Source organism: Nycticebus coucang, chromosome 5 (genome assembly GCF_027406575.1).
Source record: "Nycticebus coucang isolate mNycCou1 chromosome 5, mNycCou1.pri, whole genome shotgun sequence".
In the NCBI taxonomy this organism is placed as follows: Eukaryota; Metazoa; Chordata; class Mammalia; order Primates; family Lorisidae; genus Nycticebus; species Nycticebus coucang.
In genome coordinates this window covers 72,915,828-72,942,215 of record NC_069784.1, presented here as the reverse complement: position 1 = coordinate 72,942,215, position 26,388 = coordinate 72,915,828, and the positions used below count along the sequence as shown (strand labels likewise).

At 40.5% G+C, this 26,388-nt stretch overlaps 1 protein-coding gene and 1 pseudogene across 4 annotated transcripts in view; one reads left to right on the top strand and one right to left on the bottom strand.

Annotated features, from left to right (window-relative positions):
* Positions 1-26,388, bottom strand: part of KLHL32 (kelch like family member 32) — a 267,924-nt gene that overhangs the window by 103,585 nt on the left and 137,951 nt on the right. For 3 of the 4 annotated variants that reach the window (XM_053591512.1, XM_053591509.1, XM_053591510.1), the window contains one exon: positions 19,590-19,697. The exons of the other annotated variant lie outside the window; for it this stretch is intronic. In XM_053591512.1, the coding sequence (XP_053447487.1) occupies positions 19,590-19,697 (108 nt within the window). The remainder of the gene's footprint in view (positions 1-19,589; positions 19,698-26,388) is intronic. 4 annotated transcript variants of the gene reach the window in all.
* LOC128586430 (cell division cycle-associated protein 3-like) lies at positions 6,737-7,183 on the top strand (annotated as a pseudogene).

Sequence of the window (26,388 nt, the reverse complement as noted above, 5' to 3'; positions counted from 1 at the left end):
CGCATCACAGCTCACAGCAACCTCAAACTCTTGGGCTTAAGTTATTCTCTGCCTCAGCCTCTCAAGTAGCTGGGACTATGGGCACCGCCACAACGCCCAGCTATTTTTTGTTGCAGTTGCCATTGTTGTTTAGCTGGCCCAGGCCAGGTTTGAACCCGCCAACTTCAGTGTATGTGGCTGGCACTGTAACCACTGTACTACAAGTGCCAAGCCAATAAAAAAAATTTTCTTTGGCTTGGCGCCTGTGGCTCAAGAGGTTAAGGTGCCAGCCACATACACCTGAGCTGGTGGGTTTGAATCCAGCCCGGGCCGCCAAACAACAATGACGGCTGCAACCAAAAAAAAAAAAAAAAATAGCCAGGCATTGTAGCGGGAGCCTGTAGTCCCAGCTACTTGGGAGGCAGAGGCAGGAGAATCGCTTGAGCCCAGGAGTTGGAGGTTGCTGTGAGCTGTGATGCCATGGACCTCTACCCAGGGTGACAGCTTGAGGCTCTGTCTCAAAAAATAAAATTTTTTTAAATTAGAAATATCACTCTTGGCTCAGCGCCTGTAGCTCAAGCGGCTAAGGTGCCAGCCCCATACACCAGAGCTGGCAGCTTCAAATCCAGCCCAGGCCTGCCAAACAACAGTGACAACCGCAACCAAAAAACAGCTGGGCATTGTGGCGGACACCTGAGTCCCAGCTACTTGGGAGACTAAGGCAAGAGAATCACTTAAGCCCAGGAGTTGGAAGTTGCTGTGAGCTGTGACACCATGGCACTCTACCCAGGGTGACAGACTGAGACTCTGTCTCAAAAAAAAAAAAAAAAAACCACTCTTGTTGCCAGATTGAAAAGCTGATCTCAGAAGGATGGCCACAGCTATTACATTTCCTCACACATAAAGATTTATACATGAATTTGCAGAACATACAGCTTTATAAATCTAGCAATATGAACTACACTCAACTAGACTGCAGAAAGCAGAGACTATGGGCTAGAACTGACCCTGCTCTGTAGGTGGGAGGCTCTCCCAAATGACATCACTGTGTCCAAATTGACTGTTTTCTGTGAGCAACAGACCCACCTTAGGACCAGTGAAGTTATCCTTGAGTCCTCAGCTGAAAAAAGTAAGCTTCTGGGGGTCAGTCAGGACTGGGCTTCTAAAAATATTACTTCTCGTTTTTTTCACACTAAAACATAGGTCCCTAACCTGTTCTTACCAGTTTTGAACACTATGACATGTCAAGGGTTTATTACTTTATTTGATAACTTTGGAGGCCATAAACATCCTGTTTGGCATATTGCCTCCCATGGAGGCTTAGGTTTTTGTCTGGTAAGTGGGTCCACACATTCTATAAACCACAACTGTCAACCTATAACAACCTCACCCAAAACAGGAAGCAGACTAATCTGCTAGCTTGTTTGTATCAATAATGCACTGATAAAAGGAAATCTCCCCAAAGGCAAATAACAGTTTCCAAAGATTCAAGAAATCAAACAAGTCACTGATGGAATTCAAATTTCCTCTTTCGTTTCATGTGTCTCAAACTTTCTCCATCAACAATTCATTTATTGTCTCTGGCATAACTGTGCAAGAATTAAGGTGAGGAGAAAACAGTCACTTTCTGCAAAATTCAAATCAAAGTACTATGGTTCTCATTTATCTGTGTAGTTTTAGTTACCTGTGGTCAAATGAAGTCCAAAAACATTATAAACAGAAAATTCCAGAAATAAATAAATCATAGGTTTTAAAACACATGCTCTTCTTTCTGAGTAGTATGATGCCATCTTGTAATGTCCATTCCATCCCACCCAGGATGTGACTCATCCCTTTGTCCAGCAGATCCACACTGTGCTCATGCCCTGCCTGCAAGTCATTTGGCAGGCTAGAAACTAGGTGTATTTCGGATTCAGTATTACAATATCTACAGTTTCAGGCATTTGCTGGGAGGTCTTGGACTATCTCCTCCTCAGATAAGGGGAGACTACTGTATTATTCCTTAGAATGTATATTTCAGAACATGCCCTCCTGTACCCGGGGCACAGTAGAAGTGTCCAGGGGCCTTTTACTTGCCAGACTGCTATAGGTATAGCCAGGTGACGAAAGGAATCTGAGGCTAAAATAGTTAAACCACTGAATAGTCGTAACGCTGGTCCCAAGAGAAGCATTTAAGAAATATTTCTCCCAGATTTGTTCCATCTGTTACCATTTAGCTTAGCCAGGTTATGTTTGTAAGTAATCTGATGGGGACTTTCTCCATAGAAAGTGACACATGGCCCCTGAAGGGATAGTCCATGGGAAAACAGTTCCAATTAAGAATCCTGTCAGTCTGCTGCGTGGCCTGATGCTCAGGCCTCCAGAGAAACACATTCTGCTGTGGGAAGTAAAGACTGTTTCAATGATCATCAAAATGTAATGCTACAATGTATGCATGATTAGTGCTACCTAAAAAAACCAACACACACACACACGTAGTGTGTGCTCACTATTTAAGACCTTGGAAATTCAGGATTTTCCTTTAGTTTTCATTTCCTCACTGCATAAACACGTTTACATGATTGCAATCATAGCTTAAAAAATTTTTCACTTAGAGTACGATACTTTCCTAGACTTCCAAAAGGCTTCCAAATATGAATAGTAACAGCTACACAACATCTTCTAGTGAAGACTGTAAAAGTATTCTCTGGGTTAGAGAAAGGCAGTTAGGATGAGTGGCCATCAGGAGATGGGTCCTTCCCTAATGCTGAACTTAACCTTATTACTGGACATTAAGGAGAAACTCAAGAGGACAGAAAGACCAAAGAACCTTTCCTCCTCAGATGCCCAGATACAACACAACTGGCTGCCAGCCGACAGAGTCAACGGCATTCGGCAAAGGAGACTACAAACGACCCTATCATTTGCAGCATAGTTTCTCCCTTCACTGGGTCTCTGGAATCTCAGAAGGGACAAAACAGACAGCTCTCTGGGAAGTAAGAGGAAGCTGAGTACATTTAAACCCTTGTTCCGCTACATCTAAGATAGCTGTCACGGTGCCTGGAGCACAGTCCGTCTCCCTTAGAATCATTATGTCTCAGGGTGAAACAATAAGCTGTACTATGGTACTCAGTACTACCTGTTTCCATTTTGGTCTGATACCACTCACATTTCTACAGGCTTATTCCTAACCTTTGGTGTTGAAATCCCTCCTAAGCAGGGATCTTTTCTTTATAAAAAGGTCTCCGTGTTATTATGCTCCTCACTATCTGAATGGGTGTTTTTGGTTTGGGTTTTTTTTTTTTAGCATTGCTTTGGTTGTTCCTCGGTGGCTGACCTGTTGTCTAGTTAGGACTGGGACTCCTTCTCCCAAAAAACATCTCCATTAGACTTTTATCCCCTCCCACTTATTCTTCATGTCTTTTTTATTCAGGACTCGTACGAAACACAACTCTCCTGGCCAGAGTTGGAGAATGAGGGAAGCCATGTTAGCAGGATGGATCCTCTTGCCCACCAGGATAAGTAGCATTTTTCATTGTCTTAGATTTACTTTGTCCTTTTCTCCCTAAGGCAGATCTTCCCAGGGACAGTTTACGCCACACCACTGGATTCCAACCTCACTCCCAGAAAAAGGCTCCAGGAGGGGGAGCTGTCTGGCCCCTGTGCCCTCTGTGGCTAGTTCTGCTGTAGTCAGGCCTCCACGTATGCTGGGCCCAACCCCAAGGGTTGTGATGCATTCCAACCTCTGTTCAAGCTCTGCCCCATGGTGGGTGTGCCCTTTCCCTGGATGAAATCTGTGGGCCAATTTTTAAGAAGGCTATACTTGAGAGCTCTATGTGGGAGGAACACACACACGTCTGTTACACTCAGAGGCATTCATTCATCACTCCCACTCGGTACTTCCAATTTCTCTCCAAGACAGCAACAATTTTCAGATGCTTAAAATACTTACATTTTATACTATACTCACTACAACTGACTAAACATATAATCAGCAGTCAGCAGAAATAGCTCTAGGTAGATAAAATCAATGTTAACCCTCAATTTTTCCAAATCTATATATATATTATGGTTAAAGACCATACATTAATGTACACAATCACAAATAACATTAAGAAATTGATGATATTATAACCTAATCATTTGTACCTATCAATCTGAAATAAAAAAAATGAAGAATTATTTCATTCACACTTCCTTGGTCCAAATTCTTTACTTAATCTTAGTTTTGGGGTTTTTTTTTTGCAGTTTTTGGCAGGGGCTGGGTTTGAACACGCCACCTCCAGCTTATGGGGCCAGCGCCCTACTCCATTGAGCCACAGGCACTGCCCTTAATTAATTTTAATTCCGTAGTGAGACAAAGCATCTGTTTGCCATTCTCAAGTGTACTCCAATTTCATTTTTTTGCCATAATCTCCGTCCCTGTCTCAAAAAGAAAAAAGGTTTACTATAAAGTCATGTTAATCTCTTAAAAAACTTAACTCCCTTGGATGTTGTCTAACAAAGACTATCAATTTCCAACTTCCACTCTGTAGCAAAGAGAAAACGTGTACTGTGTGCAAGTGCAATACCTCCAAACCCTACAGGCTGAGAGTAGAAAATTATAAAAATAGTTTACTCTATAAAATGCCTCAACACTCCCCTGCCTCCTTCAACGAAGTATAACAAATGTAACTTAATCTTTTCTTAATGCCAGAGGACATTTACTAAGAACAATAGACTTGAATTTAGAAGGACTGGGTTTTCCTAATTGGGTCAAAATATACTAGAGGAATGGTCTTAGTTAATTCACTGCAACTCCCTGGCCTTGCATCTTTCAAATGGGATCACAACTCTGCCCAGAGTTGCTTTTAAAATCAGGTTAAATAGACACACAAAGTTGCTGGTGCAATCCTCTGGCTCTTTCAGAGGGTGCTGGGTGAAATGCCAGCCAGCTCCTGTCCCTCAGCACACGAGCGCACAGAGGAGTTTCCGCCATGTGCCTCAGGCTCGTCCCTCCTCCTTGGATATCCACTAAGAATGGATTCCTGCATTGCTTAGACCTCTTAATCCCAGCAACTTCCCTGGGGACTTGTCTAATCAGAAAGTAGAGAGAGATACTTGTCATCTTTCCCAGTGTTTGAAAAGTGGATATCCGGTGGGGTGGAGCTTAGGGTTGGTGTGAAGTGATCGATAACTCTGTCAACCAAAACTCTGTCAACCAATCTCTCTCTCAGGAAAACCACAACTTCAGCTGGATTTGAACATGATAGCCTAATCACTCATTACTCTATTTTGCTTAATAAAACCATGTGATTGTGAAACTGGAGGTCTTAAAAGCAAAGATGAGCACTCCCCAAAGTCTCACACCTAAGGCTAACAGAAGGTCCCCTCTTCAAAGACCAGTGACTTCCTTCGCTGGAGGCAGGTCTCACATAAGTGGGTCTATGGCAGACAGTAGCTCAACCAATAAGCTCAGAGCAGGGGGCCTGGCTAGAAGTTTGAGACTTGGAGCTTCAGGAGTTGAGCCTCCAGCTGCTGTGTACACAAAGGTAGAATAGCAGCCTGGCAGGGCCTTGCCCTCACCCCACTGCAGGCAGTGGGGGACCAAAGACCCCATTCTTGGCAAGGGAAACACCCCCAGAAAAAGAGGAAAATAAAGTAAGCAAGCAAGACAAAACAAAGGAAAGTCAACTAGTTTACCTTTAAACCAGATGCTTCTAAATTTCTTTTTTTTTTTTTTTTGTAGAGACAGAGTCTCACTTTATGGCCCTTGGTAGAGTGCCGTGGCCTCACACAGATCACAGCAACCTCCAACTCCTGGGCTTAAGCAATTCTCTTGCCTCAGCCTCCGGAGTAGCTGGGACTACAGGCGCCCACCACAACGTCTGGCTATTTTTTGGTTGCAGTTTGGCCGGGGCCGGGTTTGAACCCGCCACCCTCGGTATATGGGCCCGGCGCCTTACCGACTGAGCCATAGGCGCCGCCCGCTTCTAAATTTCTTATCTGAGCAAGTTTCCTACTTTTCCTAGAAGCCTGGCCTATTGGGGATACAGCTTACTAACATCCCTGCTGGGTTTGTGAACACTCTTAGGAATAATGGCCACAGAGGACGCTGTGTGCAAGCCTAGCCAGAAACACTAACAAGGCCAGTTCCTGCCTATTTAACAGTCAAAGCAAATACCCTTTGTGGAGATTTGTATTTGGCTGGGGCAGAGATCAAGAGAACACCTCCAGCCCTGAAATATGGGTAGGAGGCTTATATCCCTTATTGCTGAGAAAGACCCTCTGTGGTGGTGATGAGAGGAAAATTCCTCTTTCCCACCAATTCTTCAGAGGAGATTAACGCCAGTGGCTTTCTACTCTGCAGTGAATAGGTGGGTATTAACACCCCCCTAGGAATCTGCGTATGTGACCACAGACAGGAGACTGTCCCCATACAAGGCTTGAGTTCCGGATTTCTCAAAGTTGCTCAGGCCCTTAAAGTTAATGATTATAGAAACAATAGGAGCTGATATGCTCCCTCAGAGAAACTGCTGGTGTCTCTGCTCCCATCCTCAGCTTACCCTCTGGGCTAATGAGCAAATAGCCTTCAATAAAAGCTGAGTGAAAATGACACTGGGCAGAACCCCACAAATGCATGGTGGTCCCCAGTGCTCCCACCTTTGAAAATTCTATTCTGTGTCTTGTTTCTTTGTCTCTTGTCGTTTCTATTTCTCTTCAGTAGGTCGCTGCCAGATCCATGCATCTTAAAGGACCCCACCCCGGGGGTGAGACCGCAGCACAACTCCTGGTTCAGATGGGCTCAGCCAAGGACATTCCAGTCACTGCAGCTGGGCCTCCACCACACAAGCATCTGGCCCAAGTGGCAGATCACCATTCATCTAGTGCTGGCATCCTGTGTACTCCCATCCAGGTGATGAGCTCTCCAAACCCAAGTGGGAGATCCCAAATATGCCCAGGACTCAAGTCCCTGTTCTCCTACCCCTGGCACTGCAGGGACACCTATGAAGACCAGCAGTGAAGACCCTCTGAGTCCACCGGTACAACAGCTGAGTGAAATATGTAAGACTCCAAACCAAATCTTCTCCCAGAGCCTATTCTGCCTGAGGAGGCACCTTCATCTTCTGAATTGGACTTGCCTCTGGGTACTCAGGTATCCTTTGAGGATCAGATGCTACCTTCAAACCAGACTGAGCTCCCCTATGGCCAGCCATTGCTCAGACAAGCCTTTAAGAGATCCTGACACTCCTTGATCTTTAGGTTCTAAGCAAACTGGACAGAAACCAAATGGCAAGGCACTAGGGAGATTCCTCCCTCATTATCCTCCAATATGGGAATTCCCTCAGGACCTGACCCCACAACAGGTTGAGGGGCCTTTCCCCCAAGGGCAGATGTTAGGGAACTAAAGGAAGGAGCCATTCTTAGAACTAGATGACTCCTGAAAACTGGAGGACAACCACTGGAGCAATACCGGGACCATGACAAGGAAAATCAGCACTTCCCCTTGGTGGAGAGTGCTGATTTTGTGTGTCTTGTTTCTTTGTCTGCATGGTCCTGGCACTGGATTCACCCAGGGCCCGGTGGTATTCTGTGTCCACTCTCCCTTTCTTTCCAGGGAGACTAAGGAAAGGCTTTGAAGAAAATTCTTTGACTCCTCCTAACCTGCCAATCTGGGACTGAGAGCTTTTTTGGGATTTCTTTGCATCTTGTGTGTTACTATTAAAGGAAGTAGTTTTAAAAAAAAAAAGAAGAATGGATCTCTGGTGTCTGCACAAAACAAATGCAACCTCAGGTCTGGCCTGAGTTCTTCCTTTTCTTTCTTTTTATGTAAGGCACTTACACTAGTTACCTATATATTTTCATCTCAACTGGCTCTTTTGTTTGTGTGTGTGTGTGTGTGTGTGTGCGCGCGCGCACGCGCGTGCGCAGTTTTTTTTAGCTAGGGCTGGGTTTGAACGCGCCACCTCTGGCATATGGGGCTGGCGCCCTACTCCTTTGAGCCACAGGCTCCGCCCTGGCTCTCATTTTTTCATAAAAGTGGACTTTAAGCATCTGAGTCCTATGAATCCTGGGTAATTGGATATAGCTTCCCATCTGCAAACATTTTCTCTCTTTGCAAGCGGCTTTCTTACCCTTCAAAATGTGAACTCCCCTTCTGCTATTTTCAGTTCACACCTCAGATCCTTAGTACCACAAGCATCATTTTATATATCTACCCATTAATATGTATGTATACATTACATATATATTATATGCATACCTACAGATATATAGACATAAATATATAAAACAGCCATTTTGAAGGAAACCAGGAAGCAATGAGGGCAAACAATGAGGCAGCCACTTAGCTTTGCCTGTGTATTCTAACTAAGCCTTCACAACAGTTTTTATATTCTTAAGTTTACTAACAATTTAAATATGCCTTCCAGCTTATAGCTCTAAACTTAAAATGTTTAATTGTTTTGTTTTTTTTTGTAGAGACAGAGTCTCACTTTATGGCCCTCAGTAGAGTGCCATGGCCTCACACAGCTCACAGCAACCTCCAATTCCTGGGCTTAAGCGATTCTCTTGCCTCAGCCTCCCGAGTAGCTGGGACTACAGGCGCCCGCCACAACGCCCGGCTATTTTTTGGTTGTAGTTTGGCTGGGGCCGGGTTTGAACCCGCCACCCTTGGTATATGGGGCCGGCGCCTTACCGACTGAGCCACAGGTGCAGCCCAAAATGTTTAATTGTTAATGTCACTAAGTACAGATACTACTTGCCTGGGAAGTTTCACCAAAAAAGCTGTTATTTACTATTTCATTTCCATTGCACATCTGTGAAGTATAAGCTATGGGTTTTCAGATTTAGAGATGGGCAAATGTAGGTGCAACTGTAATTCAGGCATAAAGAGAAAAATGTACACAGACACAATTTATAGCTGGTATCTTTCTCTACATCTGTTAAAAAAACATACATTATTTGTTCATCTCACTGCAATATTTTTTTAGCAACTCTGAATGATAACTGTCTGCCTGAAATTTGGCTGGGCCCACCTTGACTTTGTGAACCATCATTCTTTTCCCGTTGTTTCTAATCCCTTGTTTATATTTTCTTTTATTTGCATTCTTTCTGCCAAAGTTGCCTCGATTATTCTATAAAACATCTCTCAAGCTCTACTGATTCCACAAAAGAAGATGGACAATATCATATATTTTAGGCTCGGTGCCCGTAGCAAAGTGATCATGGCACCAGCCACATACACCAAGGCTGGCGGGTTCAAACCTGGCCTGGGCCTGCCAAACAACAATGACAACTACAACCAAAAAATAGCTGGGCATTGTGGTGGGCGCCAGTAGTCCCAGCTACTTGGGAGGCTGAGGAAAGAGAATTGCTTAAGCCCAAGAGTTTGAGGTTGCTGTGAGCTGTGACGCCATGGCGCTCTACCCAGGGCAACAGCTTGAGACTCTGTCTCAAAAAAAGAAACTAGGAGATGGTTTTAGGAAAAGATACACAAATTGACAGAAATCTAGACTAAAATAGAAAACAAACTTGGAAATGAAAAGATATTATAACTGATTCACAGAAACACAAAGGATCATGACAGATTACTGTGAATGATTATATACCAACATTGAATAATCTAGAAGAAATGGATAAATTCCCAGGAATATACATCTACCAAGACCAACTCAGAAAGAAACAAAAACTCTGGACAAGTAGCAAGTAAAAAGATTGAGTCAATAATTAAAAAATCTCCCATCAAAAAAAAGCCCAGGACCTGATGACTTCACAGCAGAATTCTACTAAATACCAATCCTTCCTCAATATTAGGAAAAAAATGAGCAAAAAAGTATGCCTTCAAATTCATTTTACAAGGCCCGCATTAGACTGATATCAAAGTCAGGCGAAGACGCTATAAGAAAGAAATATTACAGGCCCATATCCCTGGTAACATAGAGGAAGAAAATCCTCAACAAAATACTAGCATACTCAGTAAACTGAATTCAATCACACATTAAAAAAATCATTCCTATGATCAAGTGAGATTTATCCCTGGGATGCAAGGATGGTTTAACATATGCAAATTAATTAATGTGATATACCATCTTAATAAAATGAACAAAAACCGTATGATCAATAGATGCAGAAAAAGCATTTGACAACATTCATCATCCTTTCATGATAAAAACTCTTAACAAATTTGGCATAGAAGGAATGTACCTCAAAACAATAAAAGTCATATATGAAAAACCCAGAGCTAACATCATAATGGCAAAAAGTTGAAAGCTCTTCATCTATGATTAGAAAGAAGACCAGGATGCTCACTCTGACTACTTCTATTCAGCATAGTACTGGAAATTCTAGCCAGAGGAAGTAGACAATAAAAACATAAAGAAAAGGCATCCAAAATCTTGAAAAGTGAAAGCAATCTTGTTCAAGGAGAACAAAGCTGGGGGCATCAGAAAAAGATAACAAGGAAACAAGTAACCCAATCAAAATATTGGCAAAGTACCTAATAGACACTTTTCAAAAGAAGACATATAAATAGCCAACATATATGACAGAAATGCTCACCATTATTAATCATCAGGGAAATGCACATTAAAACCATAATCACCTCACACCCATGATAATGGCTATTATCAAAAGGACAAAAGATAATAATTATCGGCAAGCTTATGGAGAAAAGCAAACCCTTGTGAACTGCTGATACTGGGAAACAGTATAGAGTTTCTTCAGAAAACTAAAAACAGAGTTAACCATATGAACCAACAATCCCACTTCTGTGTGTAGTATACATCCAAAAGAACTGAAATCCATGTTCTGTAGAAGTATCTATCTGCAGTCCCATGTGCACTGCAGCATTACTCACAATACTTAAGATACAGAAACACCCCAAGTATCCATCATCAGATAAATGGACAAATTTTTGAGGTATATATCCCCAATGGGAGACTTGTTTAGCTTTAAAAGGGGGAGAAATCTGTCTTTTGACAACATGGATGAACCTTTAGGAAATAAACCAGGCACAGAAAGACAAGTCCCTCATTCCACTTACATGTGGAATCTAGAGAAGTTAAGCTCACAGAAGCAGAGAGTAGAAAGGCTGTGACCAGGGGCTGGAGGAGGATGGGTGTCTTAGTCCACTTAGTGTTGCTGTGGAAGACACCTGAGGCTGAGTGATTTAAAAAGGAAAGAGGTCTATTTGGCTCACAGTTCTGTAGAATATCCTAAAAGCATGTCACCAGCATCTGCTTCTGCTGAGGGCTTCAGAGTGCTTCCACTCGCGGTGGAAGGTGGTCTGGTATGTGTAGGAAGCATGTGGTGAGAGAGGAGGCAAGGAAGGGAAGGAGCCAGGTTCCTTCAACAACCAGCTCTCAAGGGAAATCTTCCCCCAGGGAGGGCATTCATCTATTTATTCATCAGGGATCCAACCCATGGCCCAAACACCTCCCATCTCCAACTTTAGGTATCAAATTTCAAGGTGAGATTTGGAGGAGACAAAGATCCAAACTACAGCAGGGGAGGAGTAGAAAGGGTGAGAAGAGATATTGAACAAAAGGTAGAAAGTTTCAGTAAGACAGGATGAATAAGCTTTAGTGATGCACTGCACAGAATTGTGACTACAATAAATAATAATGCATTGTATATTTCAAATTGGTAAGAGTAGATTTTAAATATTTTTATCACCAAAATGGTAAGTATGTAGGGTGGTGGACTTATTAATTACCCTGATTTTAACATTCCACACAGAGAACATGTATCAAAATATCACATTTGCCACATAAATATATACAGTGACCATAAAGTTCATGTGCAACTATAAATTGCGGAGGCGGAGCAAGATGGCGGCCGAGCAACAGCTTTCCTTGCATCTGGGCACCGTGAGTCTGGGGAGATAGGACTCCAGGCATCTCTGGCTGGTGGGATCTGCCTATCATCACCCCTGAGAGGATACAGGGAGTCAGCGAGAGACTTCTGGACCCCCAAGAGGAGGACTAAAACAGTGGAAAACCGGCAAGTGGTCATGTGTGTTCAATCCGTCTAAACCCGCCCGCAACTGTAAGTTCAGTAGCAGCGAGACTGCAAACCAGAAAGGCCTTACCTGTGAACTGTTTTGGTGTCTTTGGACTTGGCACTCACTTGAACTGCCTTGGGGAGAGCCTGAGCGGGAGTGTGGAGAACTTTGGCCGTTGTCTAGGGCCCCAGTCTGAGCCGCTGAGCCAGATGGAACTAACAGTGTTTGGCTGTGGGTCACAGGGAGCCATTGTGAGCGATCTGCCCCAGCAAGCTCCGCCCTCAGGGTCGCAGAGCTAGAATTGGGTGGGAGCTGGTAACCCAGCGACCAAGTAGCCTAAGGGCGGGGTCTGAGCCGCCTTGCAGCCCTAATCCTCAGGGGCAGAGTGAGACAAGTTTTGGCACACTGGGTAAGTGGATAGCCACTTCAGAAGTGATTCCAGCGACAAGCACTTTCCTGGGAAAGGTTCTGCTCAGCAAGTGAACAAGTTCAAAGTGCCTTTTAAGTGGGCTGAAGAGAGATTTAGGGTGTCTACCTGCTGGGGTTTGAGAAACCAGCAGCCTCCAGTCGTATCAGAACTGTGATTAACATCTCATACCCCAGAAGACCACGTGTTGCCCAGACAATATTCAATAACATATACATACTGCTTTGTTTTGGGTTGTTTTTTTTTGGTTTGGTTGGGTTTTTTTGTTTATTTTGATGTTGTTGATGTTGTTTTGTTTTTTAAGTTCAACCTTTTCCATACAGATCCTTTTTCTTCCTCAATTTTCCTAGTTTAATTACAATTTCCCATTGCTGCCTTTTACAATAATTAGAACTTAATTTTTGCTAGTGTTTCTACCGCTACTATTTGGTTTCCCACCCAATTTTATCCCGTAAAGTTTTCTGTTTGCTTGTTTTGGTTTGACTTATACCATTTTTGTCTTTCCTCTCTACTTGGTGGAGGTAAGCTCCTGTGTCTCATCAGGTTACCAAAGAGCTGCTGACCTCAAGGGAATCAACCAACTGGGCACCCCCAGAAGGTGGGGTTTTTTTAAGGTTGTGTCAAAGTACCCTACTGTACACCTATATTGCTCTGTCTCCCTCTATCTGTGCCTCTATTCTTTTTGTCAATATTCCTTTTACCCACTCCCTCTCCTTTCTCTATTTTTCTTTGTTTTTCTTATCATTCGGTCCTCCTTTCTTTCATCCCTTTTTTGCTCTTCAACCTTCTCACACTTCTGGTCCTGTAACCCTTAGTCAACAGGCACGAGAACTTAAAGAGCAAGAGGAAGTGAAAGGAAAATTAGGGCAAGGAAACAGATAAAACAAATCACTCATGAGGAAGAATCAGCAGAAAACTCCAAGCAACATGAAGAACCAGTCCAGAACAACCCCGCCAAGGGACCATGAGGTAGCCACTACAGATGATTCCACCTATAAAGAAATGTTAGGAATGACAGAAAGGGAATTTACAATACACATGTTGAAAACAATGAAAGAAATGATGGAAACAATGAAGGAAACTGCTCATAAAGTGGAAAATAATCAAAAGGAAATCCAAAAACAGAATCAAATAAGAGATGAACGATATGAAGAATATAAAAAGGATATAGCAGAGCTGAAGGAACTGAAAAAGTCAATTAGGGAACTTAAAGATGCAATGGAAAGTACCAGCAACAGGTTAGACCATGCAGAAGAAAGAATTTCAGAGGTAGAAGACAAAGTTCTTGAGATAACTCAGATAGTAAAAGAGGCAGAAAAGAAGAGAGAGAAAGCAGAACGTTCACTGTCAGAATTATGGGACTTTATGAAGCGTTCCAACATACGAGTTATAGGAATTCCAGAAGGGGAAGAAGAATGCCCCAGAGGAATGGAAGCCATACTAGAGAACATTATAAAAGAAAATTTCCCAAATATCACCAAAGATTCTGACACACTGCTTTCAGAGGGATATCGGAACCCAGGTCGCCTCAACTCTAACCAAGCTTCTCCAAGACACATTGTGATGAACCTGTCCAAAGTCAAGACAAAAGAAAAGATTCTGCAAGCTGCCAGGAGTAAGCGCCAGTTGACCTACAGGGGCAAATCCATCAGAGTGACCGCAGACTTCTCTAATGAAACTTTCCAAGCAAGAAGACAATGGTCATCTACCTTTAATCTACTTAAACAGAACAATTTCCAGCCCAGAATTCTGTACCCTGCTAAACTGAGCTTCAAAATTGACAGAGAAATCAAATCATTTACGGATATACAAACATTGAGGAAATTCGCCACAACAAGACCAGCTCTACAGGAAATACTTCAACCTGTTCTGCACACTGACCACCACAATGGATCAGCAGCAAAGGAAGAACTCAGAAATTAAAGGACAGAACCTAACCTCCACACTGATGCAAAAGATAAAACTAAGCAATGGACTCTCACCAAATAAGACGAATAGAATACTACCACACTTATCAATTATCTCCATAAATGTTAATGGCTTGAATTCCCCACTGAAGAGACATAGATTGGTTGACTGGATTAAAAAACACAAGCCATCCATTTGCTGTCTGCAAGAAACACACCTGGCCTCAAAAGACAAATTAAAGCTCTGAGTCCACGGTTGGAAGACAATTTTTCAGGCAAATGGAATTCAGAAGAAAAGAGGAGTTGCAATCTTACTTTCAGATACATGTGGATTTAAAGCAACTAAAGTCAAAAAAGACAAAGATGGTCACTTTATATTGGTCAAGGGAAAAATACAACAAGAAGACATTTCAATTCTAAATATCTATGCACCCAATTGAAATGCTCCCAGATTCTTGAAACAGACCTTACTCAGTCTGAGCAATATATCTGATAATACCATAATGACAGGGGACCTTAAGACACCTCTTACAGAGCTGGACAGATCCTCTAAACAGAAATTAAACAAAGATATAAGAGATTTAAATGAGACCCTAGAACAACTGTGCTTGATAGACACATATAGAACACTCCATCCCAAAGATAAAGAATATACATTCTTCTCATCACCCCATGGAACATTCTCCAAAATTGATCATATCTTGGGACACAAAAAAAATATCAACAGAATCAAAAGAAATTGAAATTTTACCTTGTATCTTCTCAGACCATAGGCACTAAAGGTGGAACTGAACTCTAACAAAAATGCTCGACCCCACCCAAAGGCATGGAAATTAAACAATCTTCTGTTGAATAACAGATGGGTGCAGGAAGAAATAAAACAGGAAATCATTAACTTCCTTGAGCATAACAATGATGAAGACACAAGCTACCAAAACCTGTGGGATACTGCAAAAGCAGTTTTGAGAGGAAAATTCATCACTTTAGATGCCTACATTCGAAAAACAGAAAGAGATGGGCGGCGCCTGTGGCTCAGTGAGTAGGGCGTCGGCCCCATATGCCGAGGGTGGCGGGTTCAAACCCAGCCCCGGCCAAACTGCAACAAAAAAAAAATAGCCAGGTGCTATGGTGGGCACCTGTAGTCCCAGCTACTCGGGAGGCTGAGGTAAGAGAATCGCTTAAGCCCAGGAGCTGGAGGTTGCTGTGAGCTGTGTGATGCCACGGCACTCTACCAAGAGCCATAAAGTGAGACTCTGTCTCTAAAAAAAAAAAAAAAAGAAAAGAAAAACAGAGAGCGCATCAACAATCTCACAAGAGATCTTATGGAATTGGAAAAAGAAGAACAATCTAAGCCTAAACTCAGTAGAAGAAAAGAAATATCCAAAATCAAATCAGAGATCAATGAAATTGAAAACAAAAGAATCATTCAGAAAATTAATGAAACAAGGAGTTGGTTTTTTGAAAAAATAAAGAAAATAGATAAACCATTGGCCAGACTAACGAGGAATAGAAAAGTAAAATCTCTAGTAACCTCAATCAGAAATGATAAAGGGGAAATAACAACTGATCCCACAGAGATACAAGAGATCATCTCTGAATACTACCAGAAACTCTACGCCCAGAAATTTGACAATGTGAAGGAAATGGATCAATATTTGGAATCACACCCTCTCCCTAGACTCAGCCAGGAAGAAATAGAGCTCCTGAACAGACCGATTTCAAGCACCGAGATCAAAGAAACAATAAAAAAATCTTCCAACCAAAAAATGCCCTGGTCTAGATGGCTTCAGTCCAGAATTCTATCAAACCTTCAAGGAAGAGCTTATTCCTATACTGCAGAAATTATTCCAAAAAATTGAGGAAGAAGGAATCTTCCCCAACACATTCTATGAAGCAAACATCACCCTGATACCAAAACCAGGAAAAGACCCAAACAAAAAGGAGAATTTCAGACCAATCTCACTCATGAATATATATGCAAAAATTCTCAACAAAATCCTAGCCAATAGATTACAGCTTATCATCAAAAACGTCATTCATCATGATCAAGTAGGCTTCATCCCAGGGATGCAAGGCTGGTTTAACATACGCAAGTCCATAAACGTTATCCACCATATTAACAGAGGCAAAAATAAAGATCACACGATCCTCTCAATAGATGCAGAAAAAGCATTTGATAAAATCCAGCATCCTTTTCTAATTAGAACACTGAAGAGTATAGGCATAGGTGGCACATTTCTAAAACTGATTGAAGCTATCTATGACAAACCCACAGCCAATATTTTACTGAATGGAGTAAAACTGAAAGCTTTTGCTCTTAGAACTGGAACCAGACAAGGTTGTCCTCTGTCATCTTTACTATTCAACGTAGTGCTGGAAGTTCTAGCCAATACAATTAGGCAAGACAAGGAAATCAAGGGAATCCAAATGGGAGCAGAGGAGGTCAAACTCTCCCTCTTTGCTGATGACATGATCTTATACTTAGAGAACCCCAAACACTCAACCATAAGACTCCTAGAATTCATCAAATAATACAGTAATGTTTCAGGATATAAAATCAATGTCCACAAGTCAGTAGCCTTTGTATACACCAATAACAGTCAAGATGAGAAGCTAATTAAGGACACAACTCCCTTCACCATAGTTTCAAAGAAAATGAAATACCTAGGAATATACCTAATGAAGGAGGTGAAGGACCTCTATAAAGAAAACTATGAAATCCTCAGAAAGGAAATAGCAGAGGATATTAACAAATGGAAGAACATACCATGCTCATGGACGGGAAGAATCAACATTGTTAAAATGTCTATACTTCCCAAAGCAATCTATCTATTCAATGCCATTCCTATCAAAATACCAACATCGTACTTTCAAGATTTGGAAAAAATGATTCTGCGTTTTGTATGGAACCGGAAAAAAACCCGTATAGCTAAGGCAGTTCTTAGTAATAAAAATAAAGCTGGGGGGCATCAGCATACCAGATTTTAGTCTGTACTACAAAGTCATAGTGCTCAAGACAGCATGGTACTGGCACAAAAACAGAGACATAGACACTTGGAATCGAATTGAAAACCAAGAAATGAAACTAACATCTTACAACCACCTAATCTTTGATAAACCAAACAAGAATATACCTTGGGGAAAGACTACCTATTCAATAAATGGTGTTGGGAGAACTGGATGTCTACATGTAAAAGACTGAAACTGGACCCACACCTTTCCCCACTCACAAAAATTGATTCAAGATGGATAAAGGGCTTAAATTTAAGGCATGAAACAATAAAAATCCTCAAAGAAAGCATAGGAAAAACACTGGAAGATATTGGCCTGGGGAAAGACTTCATGAAGAAGACTGCCATGGCAATTGCAACAACAACATAAATAAACAAATGGGACTTCATTAAACTGAAAAGCTTCTGTGCAGCTAAGGAGACAATAACGAAAGCAAAGAGACAACCTACACAATGGGAAAGGATATTTGCATATTTTCAATCAGACAAAAGCTTGATAACTAGGATCTATAGAGAACTCAAATTAATCCACATGAAAAAAGCCAACAATCCCATATATCAATGGGCAAGAGACATGAATAGAACTTTCTCTAAAGATGACAGACGAATGGCTAACAAACACATGAAAAAATGTTCATCATCTCTATATATTAGAGAAACGCAAATCAAAACATCCCTGAGATATCATCTAACCCCAGTGAGAATGGCCCACATCACAAAATCTCAAAACTGCAGATGCTGGCGTGGATGTGGAGAGAAGGGAACACTTTTACACTGCTGGTGGGACTGCAAACTAGTACAACCTTTCTGGAAGGAAGTTTGGAGAAACCTCAAAGCACTCAACCTAGACCTCCCATTTGATCCTGCAATCCCATTACTGGGCATCTACCCAGAAGGAAAAAAATCCTTTTATCATAAGGACACTTGTTCTAGACTGTTTATTGCAGCTCAATTTACAATCGCCAAAATGTGGAAACAGCCTAAATGCCCACCAACCCAGGAATGGATTAACAAGCTGTGATATATGTATACCATGGAATACTATTCAGCCATTAAAAAAAATGGAGACTTTACATCCTTCGTATTAACCTGGATGGAAGTGGAAGACATTATTCTTAGTAAAGCATCACAAGAATGGAGAAGGATGAATCCTATGTACTCGATTTTGATATGAGGACAATTAATGACAATTAAGGTTATGGGGGGGAAGCAGAAAGAGGGACGGAGGGAGGGGGGTGGGGCCTTGGTGTGTGTCACACTTTATGGGGGCAAGACATGATTGCATTAGGGACTTTACCTAATAATTGCAATCAGTGTAACCTGGCTTATTGTTCCCTCAGTGAATCCCCAACAATAAAAAATAAATAAAATAAAATAAATTATATATTGCACACGAACTTTATGGCCACCCTGCATAATAATTATTTGTCCTCTAAAAATAAAATCAAAAAATAAGAAAAATTAATGGAAACATGACCTCCTATCCATGCTTCAAAACCCAAATACTACCTTCCCTATGAAGTTCTGTGCCAGTACCCCCACTTGACCGCATTTTCACATCTCCCCCTGTAATTTACATTCTGCTTCTGTTCTGAAAGGCATCCCAGTGAGGAAACATAATTATGCGTTTGCCTCCCTCTCCCACCAGGATGTGAGTCTATCAAGAGAGAAGGTCCTTATTTTAGCATAGAAGATACTAAATTCAAGTTGGATGAAATGGAATTAAAGAACAAAATTTTATAAAAGGGTATAAACGTGCAGTCTGTCTCTGAATTGATTTATTTGAGTAGTTCTCAAATGTAAATGGATGTTCTTTGGTGTTCTGAAATTCCTATAACGATTTTAGTCATGAACATATTAGGATTTCAAGTCATCCTAGTCTAATCTAAATGTCTTAGATTCTGACCCTGAGATATGTGGAGGACAGGGTGTCAGATGCTGGACACAGATTTTTGGAGTTTTAAGTATTTTTTATCTTGCTTTTAAGACAATAAAGCCATGACTGAGTCACTGAACTTCAGCGATAACAATGAGAATCCAAGCTGTCTTGTTAGTTCTTTTCAAAATTGTACCAGCAAGAACTGAGTTAAGATTAAAGTACTATGTTCACTAGATCGCATTTTACAGCAAATTGCTTCATTTATCATTCCTTAACATTATTTATAAAATTAAGTAGATAAAAAAACTTTTTTAACATCAAAATGTGTAACAGAAACATAACTAAATCTCATACCTCAAGGATAACTTCCTCTGGTTAGGTGCAGTTAAATGTTAGTCTCCTCAGATCACACTGGGTACCATACCTGTCCTGTGTATGCAAACTCCAGAGCCTGCTTTAAACCAAGGCTGGTCACTCCGTGTAAATTCACCTCATCAGCTCCACTTTCCACCATACAAAGACTGAACATTGCCTAAGATGGGGAAATAAAGAAAGAGATAGAATTATGGGAGTTCAAATACAAAGGAACAAGACAACCAAGTAAGAGGAAAAAATCCAGAACATTCTGGCCAATAGGATATGAGAAAGTGGTTCCTTCATCTCCTGACTTCTATGGCTTTTTTTCTGCCTCATTCCAATGATGCATCTTGTTCCTCTCATCTACTCTGTATCACATAGTCCATTCCCATCCTTCTCAAAGTGTGGCCCTGAACCAGCAACATTAGCTAACATTCCATCACCTGGAAACTTGACTGACTATAGTTCCTCAGGACCTCACTGCAGACCTACTGAACCTGACATTCAGAGGGGGTCCCAGTGCTTTGTGTTGTAATACACCTTTCAGGTAATGATGGGCTCTTGAATTTGAGAACCACTAAGTTGTTCAGTGCAAATCAATTTTCCCCCAACCAAATTTTTCAAATAGCCAACTTATTGAAAATCAGTTCTCCCACAAATGATCAGTATATCAAAAGAAAATTTGAAAAGTGAAAAACAAAAATGAAAACTTTCCAAATTAAACAATGCATGGATACTTTTTAAAAAAGCAAACAAACAAAAACGCAAATGCCACACTAATGTGTACGCTTTTGACAAGTTTGACTTAACCAATATAAAGAGAACATTCAATTCTGATTATTGATAATGAAATGTGCTCTATTTAGAAAAGTATGCTTCTGTATGGTAAAGAATTCTGGTCTTTGTTCTTGGCTTCTGGGAGGTAATCTCTAGGCCTTTGGGGTATCCTGGCTGATTGGAATACCTTTATTTGCCAGGGGCCTGGCCACCAACAGTCAACCACATGATTGGTGATGGGGTTTTGGCTACACCATGTGAGTTTTGACCACCACTCCCCCCCGCCCCCAGGAATTGGAGACTGAAGTTATTAGCCTCAACTCTTGAAGAAGCTAGAAAATGAAGGTCAGACACACAGGCAGTATGTGACTTAGCCCAGATGAAATCCCTAGACACCAAAGGCATGAATGAGCTTCCAAGGCTGGCGGCCCTCCGTGCATACTGCCATATACTGTGTCCATGAGGAGGTAACACCATACATTGCCCCATGAGAGGAAGACAACCAGATCCATATTTAGTTCTCCTCTAGACTCTGTCCCATGCCTCTTTCCCCTGACTGATGCTAATTCCCTATAATAAACCATATTCATAATTACAGCTTTGAGTGACTTCTATGAGTCTTTCTAGGGAATGAATGAACCTGAGAGTGGTTTTAGAAACCCCCCTACACTTGCACCTGATGTAAAAAAATGAGAGCAGTCTTATAGAAACTTTTTCCTCAGATTATTCTGCTTGGGTAACTTCATAGAGGTAAACTTTACAGTAGTAAAATACAAAAACATATCACTACTCTATGTAGTATTTAGTTAATGCTAAATTTTAATTTTAAAAAATTCAATTTCTTTCATTTGCCATATAAGAATATTCATCTTTTAGCAATTTTTTTTTATTTTAAGAAATGTATTTCTGGTCTTCATGACGCTATACATTTTAAATCAATATATAGAAAATGGGCAGTATAAATTGATGGCTCAGTATTCTTTACAGATCTTTATTTCCATCTCACTGCATTAGAGAGTGTTAAGTTTTCAAAATAAAGAGAATTCTCTTTGAGAACTTAATTTATAGTAAAACTTTTTACTGTTAGAAATACTAAATTATTGGCTTGGCACCTGTGGCTCAAGCGACTAAGGCACCAGCCACATACACCTGAGCTGGGGGGTTCGAATCCAGCCAGGGCCCACCAAACAACAATGACAGCTGCAACCAAAAAATAGCCAGGTGTTGTGGTGGGTGCCTGTGGTCCCAGCTACTTGGGAGGCGGAGGCAGGAGAATTGCTTGAGCCCAGGAGTTGGAGGTTGCTGTGAGCTATGATGCCACAGCACTCTACCCACTCTTACCATTTGAGGAATATTTTAAATGCCTACAATCTGAAAAAATAAAAAACAACATTCAAAATATCCTAAAGCTATCAGCAATATTTAACATGTAATCAATGCAATTATATTTGCTATATTAAAGAGCAAACATTCAGAATATACATACCTTTCAAAAATTTATCATGAATAAGCAAAATTGGACATTTTGGGGGAATTAAGGATGGTCACACAGAAAAGCATAGAAAGCATTTTACCTATGTCACCCTATCCCTCAGACGAGCACAGCTCAGTACCAAGAAGAATCCCCTAGGCCACCACATTTCCCTGCACAGGAAAAGTCACTATCCTCCACCACGGCATCCAAGACCTAGACATGACATCACTGCCTTCACCCCTACACCCGAGACCTAGCAGTGCCCCACACCCACTTGTCCAAGCCAGTGCCACACAACCTTCAGAAGCTGTGCATCACCACACACTCCACCTAGCTGGCACCCTCATACTGCATGTGAAGGTCTTTCCCCACCAAAGCTAGACTGTGACATCTGAGTAGATGAGAGAGATGACTATTCCTTCACATGTATAGATACAAATGCAAGACTACAAGGAACATGAAGTAGTGAGGAACCATGACAACATTAAAGGAACAAAATAAATTTCTAGTAACTGATGCCAAAGAAATGAATATCTATGAGTGGGCACCTGTGGTCCCAGCTACTTGGGAGGCGGACAAAACACATGTCTGTCTTAAGAAGCAATATGAGAACACAGATAGCTTGATGTTATCAGAAAAACAACATGTGAACAAAAATAGAAGTTACAGAAATATTAATCATGAAAAAGCAGCAAATTCTAGAGAAGAATACAATACGTGAAATGAAAAAAGTGCAATAAAGAGCTTCAATAGCAGAATGGATCAGACAGAATAAAGAATCAGTGAACTTTAAGACTGCTCATTTGAAATTATTCAGTCAAAAGCAAAAAAACCTGAAGAGTAAAGAAAGCTTACAAGTTTTATGGGACACCACCAAGTGAACCAATATACACATTATGAAGGTCCAAGAAAAAAAAGAAAAACAGAAAGAGGAAGAAAGATTATTATTTTTCTTTAAGGTAGAGTCTCAATCAGTGCCCTGGGTAGAGTGTCATGGTTTGATAGCTCATAGCAATTTCAAACACTTGGGCTAAAGCAATCCTCTTGCCTCAGCCTCTCAAGTGGCTGAACTACAGGCATGTCCCACTATTTCTATTTTGAGTAGAGATAGGCTCTCACTCTTGCTCAGACTGGTCTCTAACTCTTTTTTTTTTTATATTAAATCATAGTTGTGTACATTAATGCAATCATGGGGTACAATGTGCTGGTTTTATATACGACTTGAAATGTTTTCATCAAACTGGTTAACATAGCCTTCACAGCATTTTCTTAGTTATTGTGTTGAGACATTTATACTCTACAACTGGTATATTTCACATGTACCCTTGTAAGATGCACCGTAGATGTGGTCCCACAAATTATTCTCCCTCCACCCATCCTCTCCCCTCCCCTCCCTCTCACCTCCCCCCTTCTTCTTGGGCTATAATTGTTATAGCTCTCATAAGAAAGCTATAAATTGGTTTCATAGTAAGACTGAGTACAACTGGATACTTCTTCCATTCTTGAGATACTTTACTAAGAAGAATATGTTCCAGCTCTACCCATGTAAATATGTAAGAGGTAAAGTCTCCATCTTTCTTTAAGGCTGCATAATATTCCATGGTGTACATATACCACAATTTATTAAGCCATTCATGGGTTGATGGGCACTTGGGCTTCTTCCATGACTTAGCAATTATGAATTGGGCTGCAATAAACATTCTGGTACACATATCTTTGTTATAATGTGATTTTTTGATCTTCTGGATACATACCTAGTAGACGAATTGTGGGATCGAATAGCAGGTCTGTTTTTAGATCTCTAATTGTTCTCCAAACATCTTTCCAAAAGGAACATTTAGTTTGAATTCCCACCATCAGTGTAGAAGTGTTCCCTTTTCTCCACATCCACGCCAACGTCTCTGGTTTGGGGATTTTGTGATGTGGGATAATCTTACTGGAGTTAGATGATACATCGAAGTGGTTTTTGATTTGGATTTCTCTGATAATTAAGGATGCTGAACATTTTTTCATGTGTCTGTAGGCTGTGTACATGTCTTCTTCAGAGAAGTTTGTCTTCAAGTCCCTTGCCCAGCCTGAGATGGGATCACTTGTTCTTTTCTTGCTAATACATTTGAGTTCTCTGTGGATTCTAGTTATTAAACCTTTGTAAGAGATATAACCTGCAAATATCTTATCCCATTCTGAGGGCTGTCTGCTTGCTTTACTTACTATGTTCTTGGCTGTGCAGAAGCTATTTAGTTTGATCAGGTCCCAGCAGTGTATTTTTGATGTTGCTTCAATTGCCTGGGGGATCCCCCTCATAAAATATTCACCCAGGCCGATTCCGTCAAGAGTTTTTCCTGCACTTTCTTCAAGTATTTTTATAGTTTCATGTCTTAAGTTAAAATCTTTAATCTAGGGAGAGTCTATCTTAGTTAATGGTGAGAAATGTGGATCCAGTTTCAGTCTTCTACAGGTTGCCAGCCAGTTCACCCATCACCATTTGTTAAATAGGGAATCTTTTCCCCACTGAATGTTTTCAATTAGCTTGTCAAAGATCAAATAATGGTAAGTAGCTGGGTTCATCTCTTGGTTCTCTATTGTGTTCCAGACATCTACTTCTGTTTTTGTGCCAGTACCATGCTGTTTTGATCACTATTGATTTATAGTACAGTCTCAGGTCTGGTAGCATGATTCCTCCTGCTTTGTTTTTATTTCTGAGTAATGTCTTGGCTATTCGAGGTTTTTTTCTGATTCCATATAAAACAAAGTATTATTTTTTCAACATCTTTAAAGTATGACAGTGGAGCTTTAATAGTGATTGCATTAAAATTGTATATTGCTTTGGGTAGTATGGACATTTTAACAATGTTGATTCTTCCCAGCCATGAGTATGGTATGGTTTTCCATTTGTTAACATGTTCAGCTATTTCTTTTCTTAGAGTTTCATAGTTCTCTTTATAGAGATCTTTCACGTCCTTTGTTAGATAAACTCCCAAATATTTCATCTTCTTTGGCACTGTGAATGGAATAGAGTCCTTAACTGTTTTTTCAGCTTGACTATTGTTGGTATATATAAAGGCTACTGATTTATGAATGTTGATTTTGTAACCTGAGACGCTGCTGTATTCCTTGATAACTTCTAAAAGTTTGGTAGTAGAATCCCTGGTGTTTTCCAGATATACAATCATATCATCTGTGAAGAGTAAAAGTTTAATCTCTTCTACCCCTATATGGATACCCTTGATCGCCTTTTCTTGCCTAATTGCAATGGCTAAGATTTCCATTACAACATTAAAAAAGAAGTGGAGACAATGGGCAACCTTGCCTGGAGGTTCCTGATCTGAGTGAAAATGATTTCAATTTAACTCCATTCAATACAATATTGGCTGTGGGTTTACTGTAGATGGCCTCTATCAGTTTAAGAAATGTCCATTCTATACCAATTTTGTTAAGTGTTCTGATCATGAAGGGATGCTGGCTATTATCAAAAGCTTTTTCTGCATCAATTGAGAGAATCATATCTTTGTTTTTTAGTTTGTTTATGCAATGAATTATATTTATAGATTTACATATATTGAACCAATCTTGAAACCCTGAGATCATGGTGTATATTTTTTTTATGTGTTGCTGGATTCTGTTTGTTAGGAGGTTGTTGAATATTTTCGCATCGTTAATATTCGTTAGTGATATTGGTCTATAATTTTCTTTTCTTGTTGGGTCTTTTCCTGGTTTGGGGATCAAGGTGATGTTTGCTTCATAGAATGTGTTGAGTAGTATTCCTTCTTTTTCTATATTTTGGGAAAGGTTGAGTAAGATTGAGCTCAAGCAATCTACCTGCCTTGGCCTTCCAGAGTGCTAGCATTACAGGTGTGATCCATCGCACCCAGCCTAGAAGAAAGATTATTATTTTTTTTTTCTTTTTTGCAGTTTTTGGCTGAGGCTGGGTTTGAACCTGCCATCTCCAGTATATGGGGCCAGCACCCTACTCCTTTGAGCCACAGGCAGCACCCTAGAAGAAAGATTATTTAAAGGAATAATTACTAAAAACATCCCAAATCAGAAGAAGGAAATAGTCATCCCTATTCAAGAAGCCCAAAGCATTCTAAATAAGTTGAACATAAAGATAGCTACACCAAGACACATTATAATGAATTTTTCAAGAGTTAAAGACAAAAAAATTTTGACAGTATCAAGACAGAAGTGACTTGTCACATATATGGAGACCTTCCCAAGACATCAGTAGATTTCTCAGTAGAAATCTTACAAAACAGGAGAGTGCAGAATGATACATTCCAAGTACTGAAAAAAAAAATATGCTAACCAAGAATATTCTACCTGGTAAAACTACTCTTTAAAAATGAAAGAGAAAAAAAGTCTTTTTTAGACAAACAAACACTGTGAGTTTGTCACTTTCAGACCAACCTTACAAATCATGTCTAATGCAGCTCTTCAAATTGAAACAAAAACATACTAAATAGCCATATGAAAGTGTATGAATGTAAAATCTCACTAGTAAAAGTAATTAATGGACACACACAGAATAATGTAACACTGTGACAGTGCTGTATAAATTACTTTTACTCCTAATATAAAAGTTAAAGAACAAAATTTTGTTAATGGATATACAATG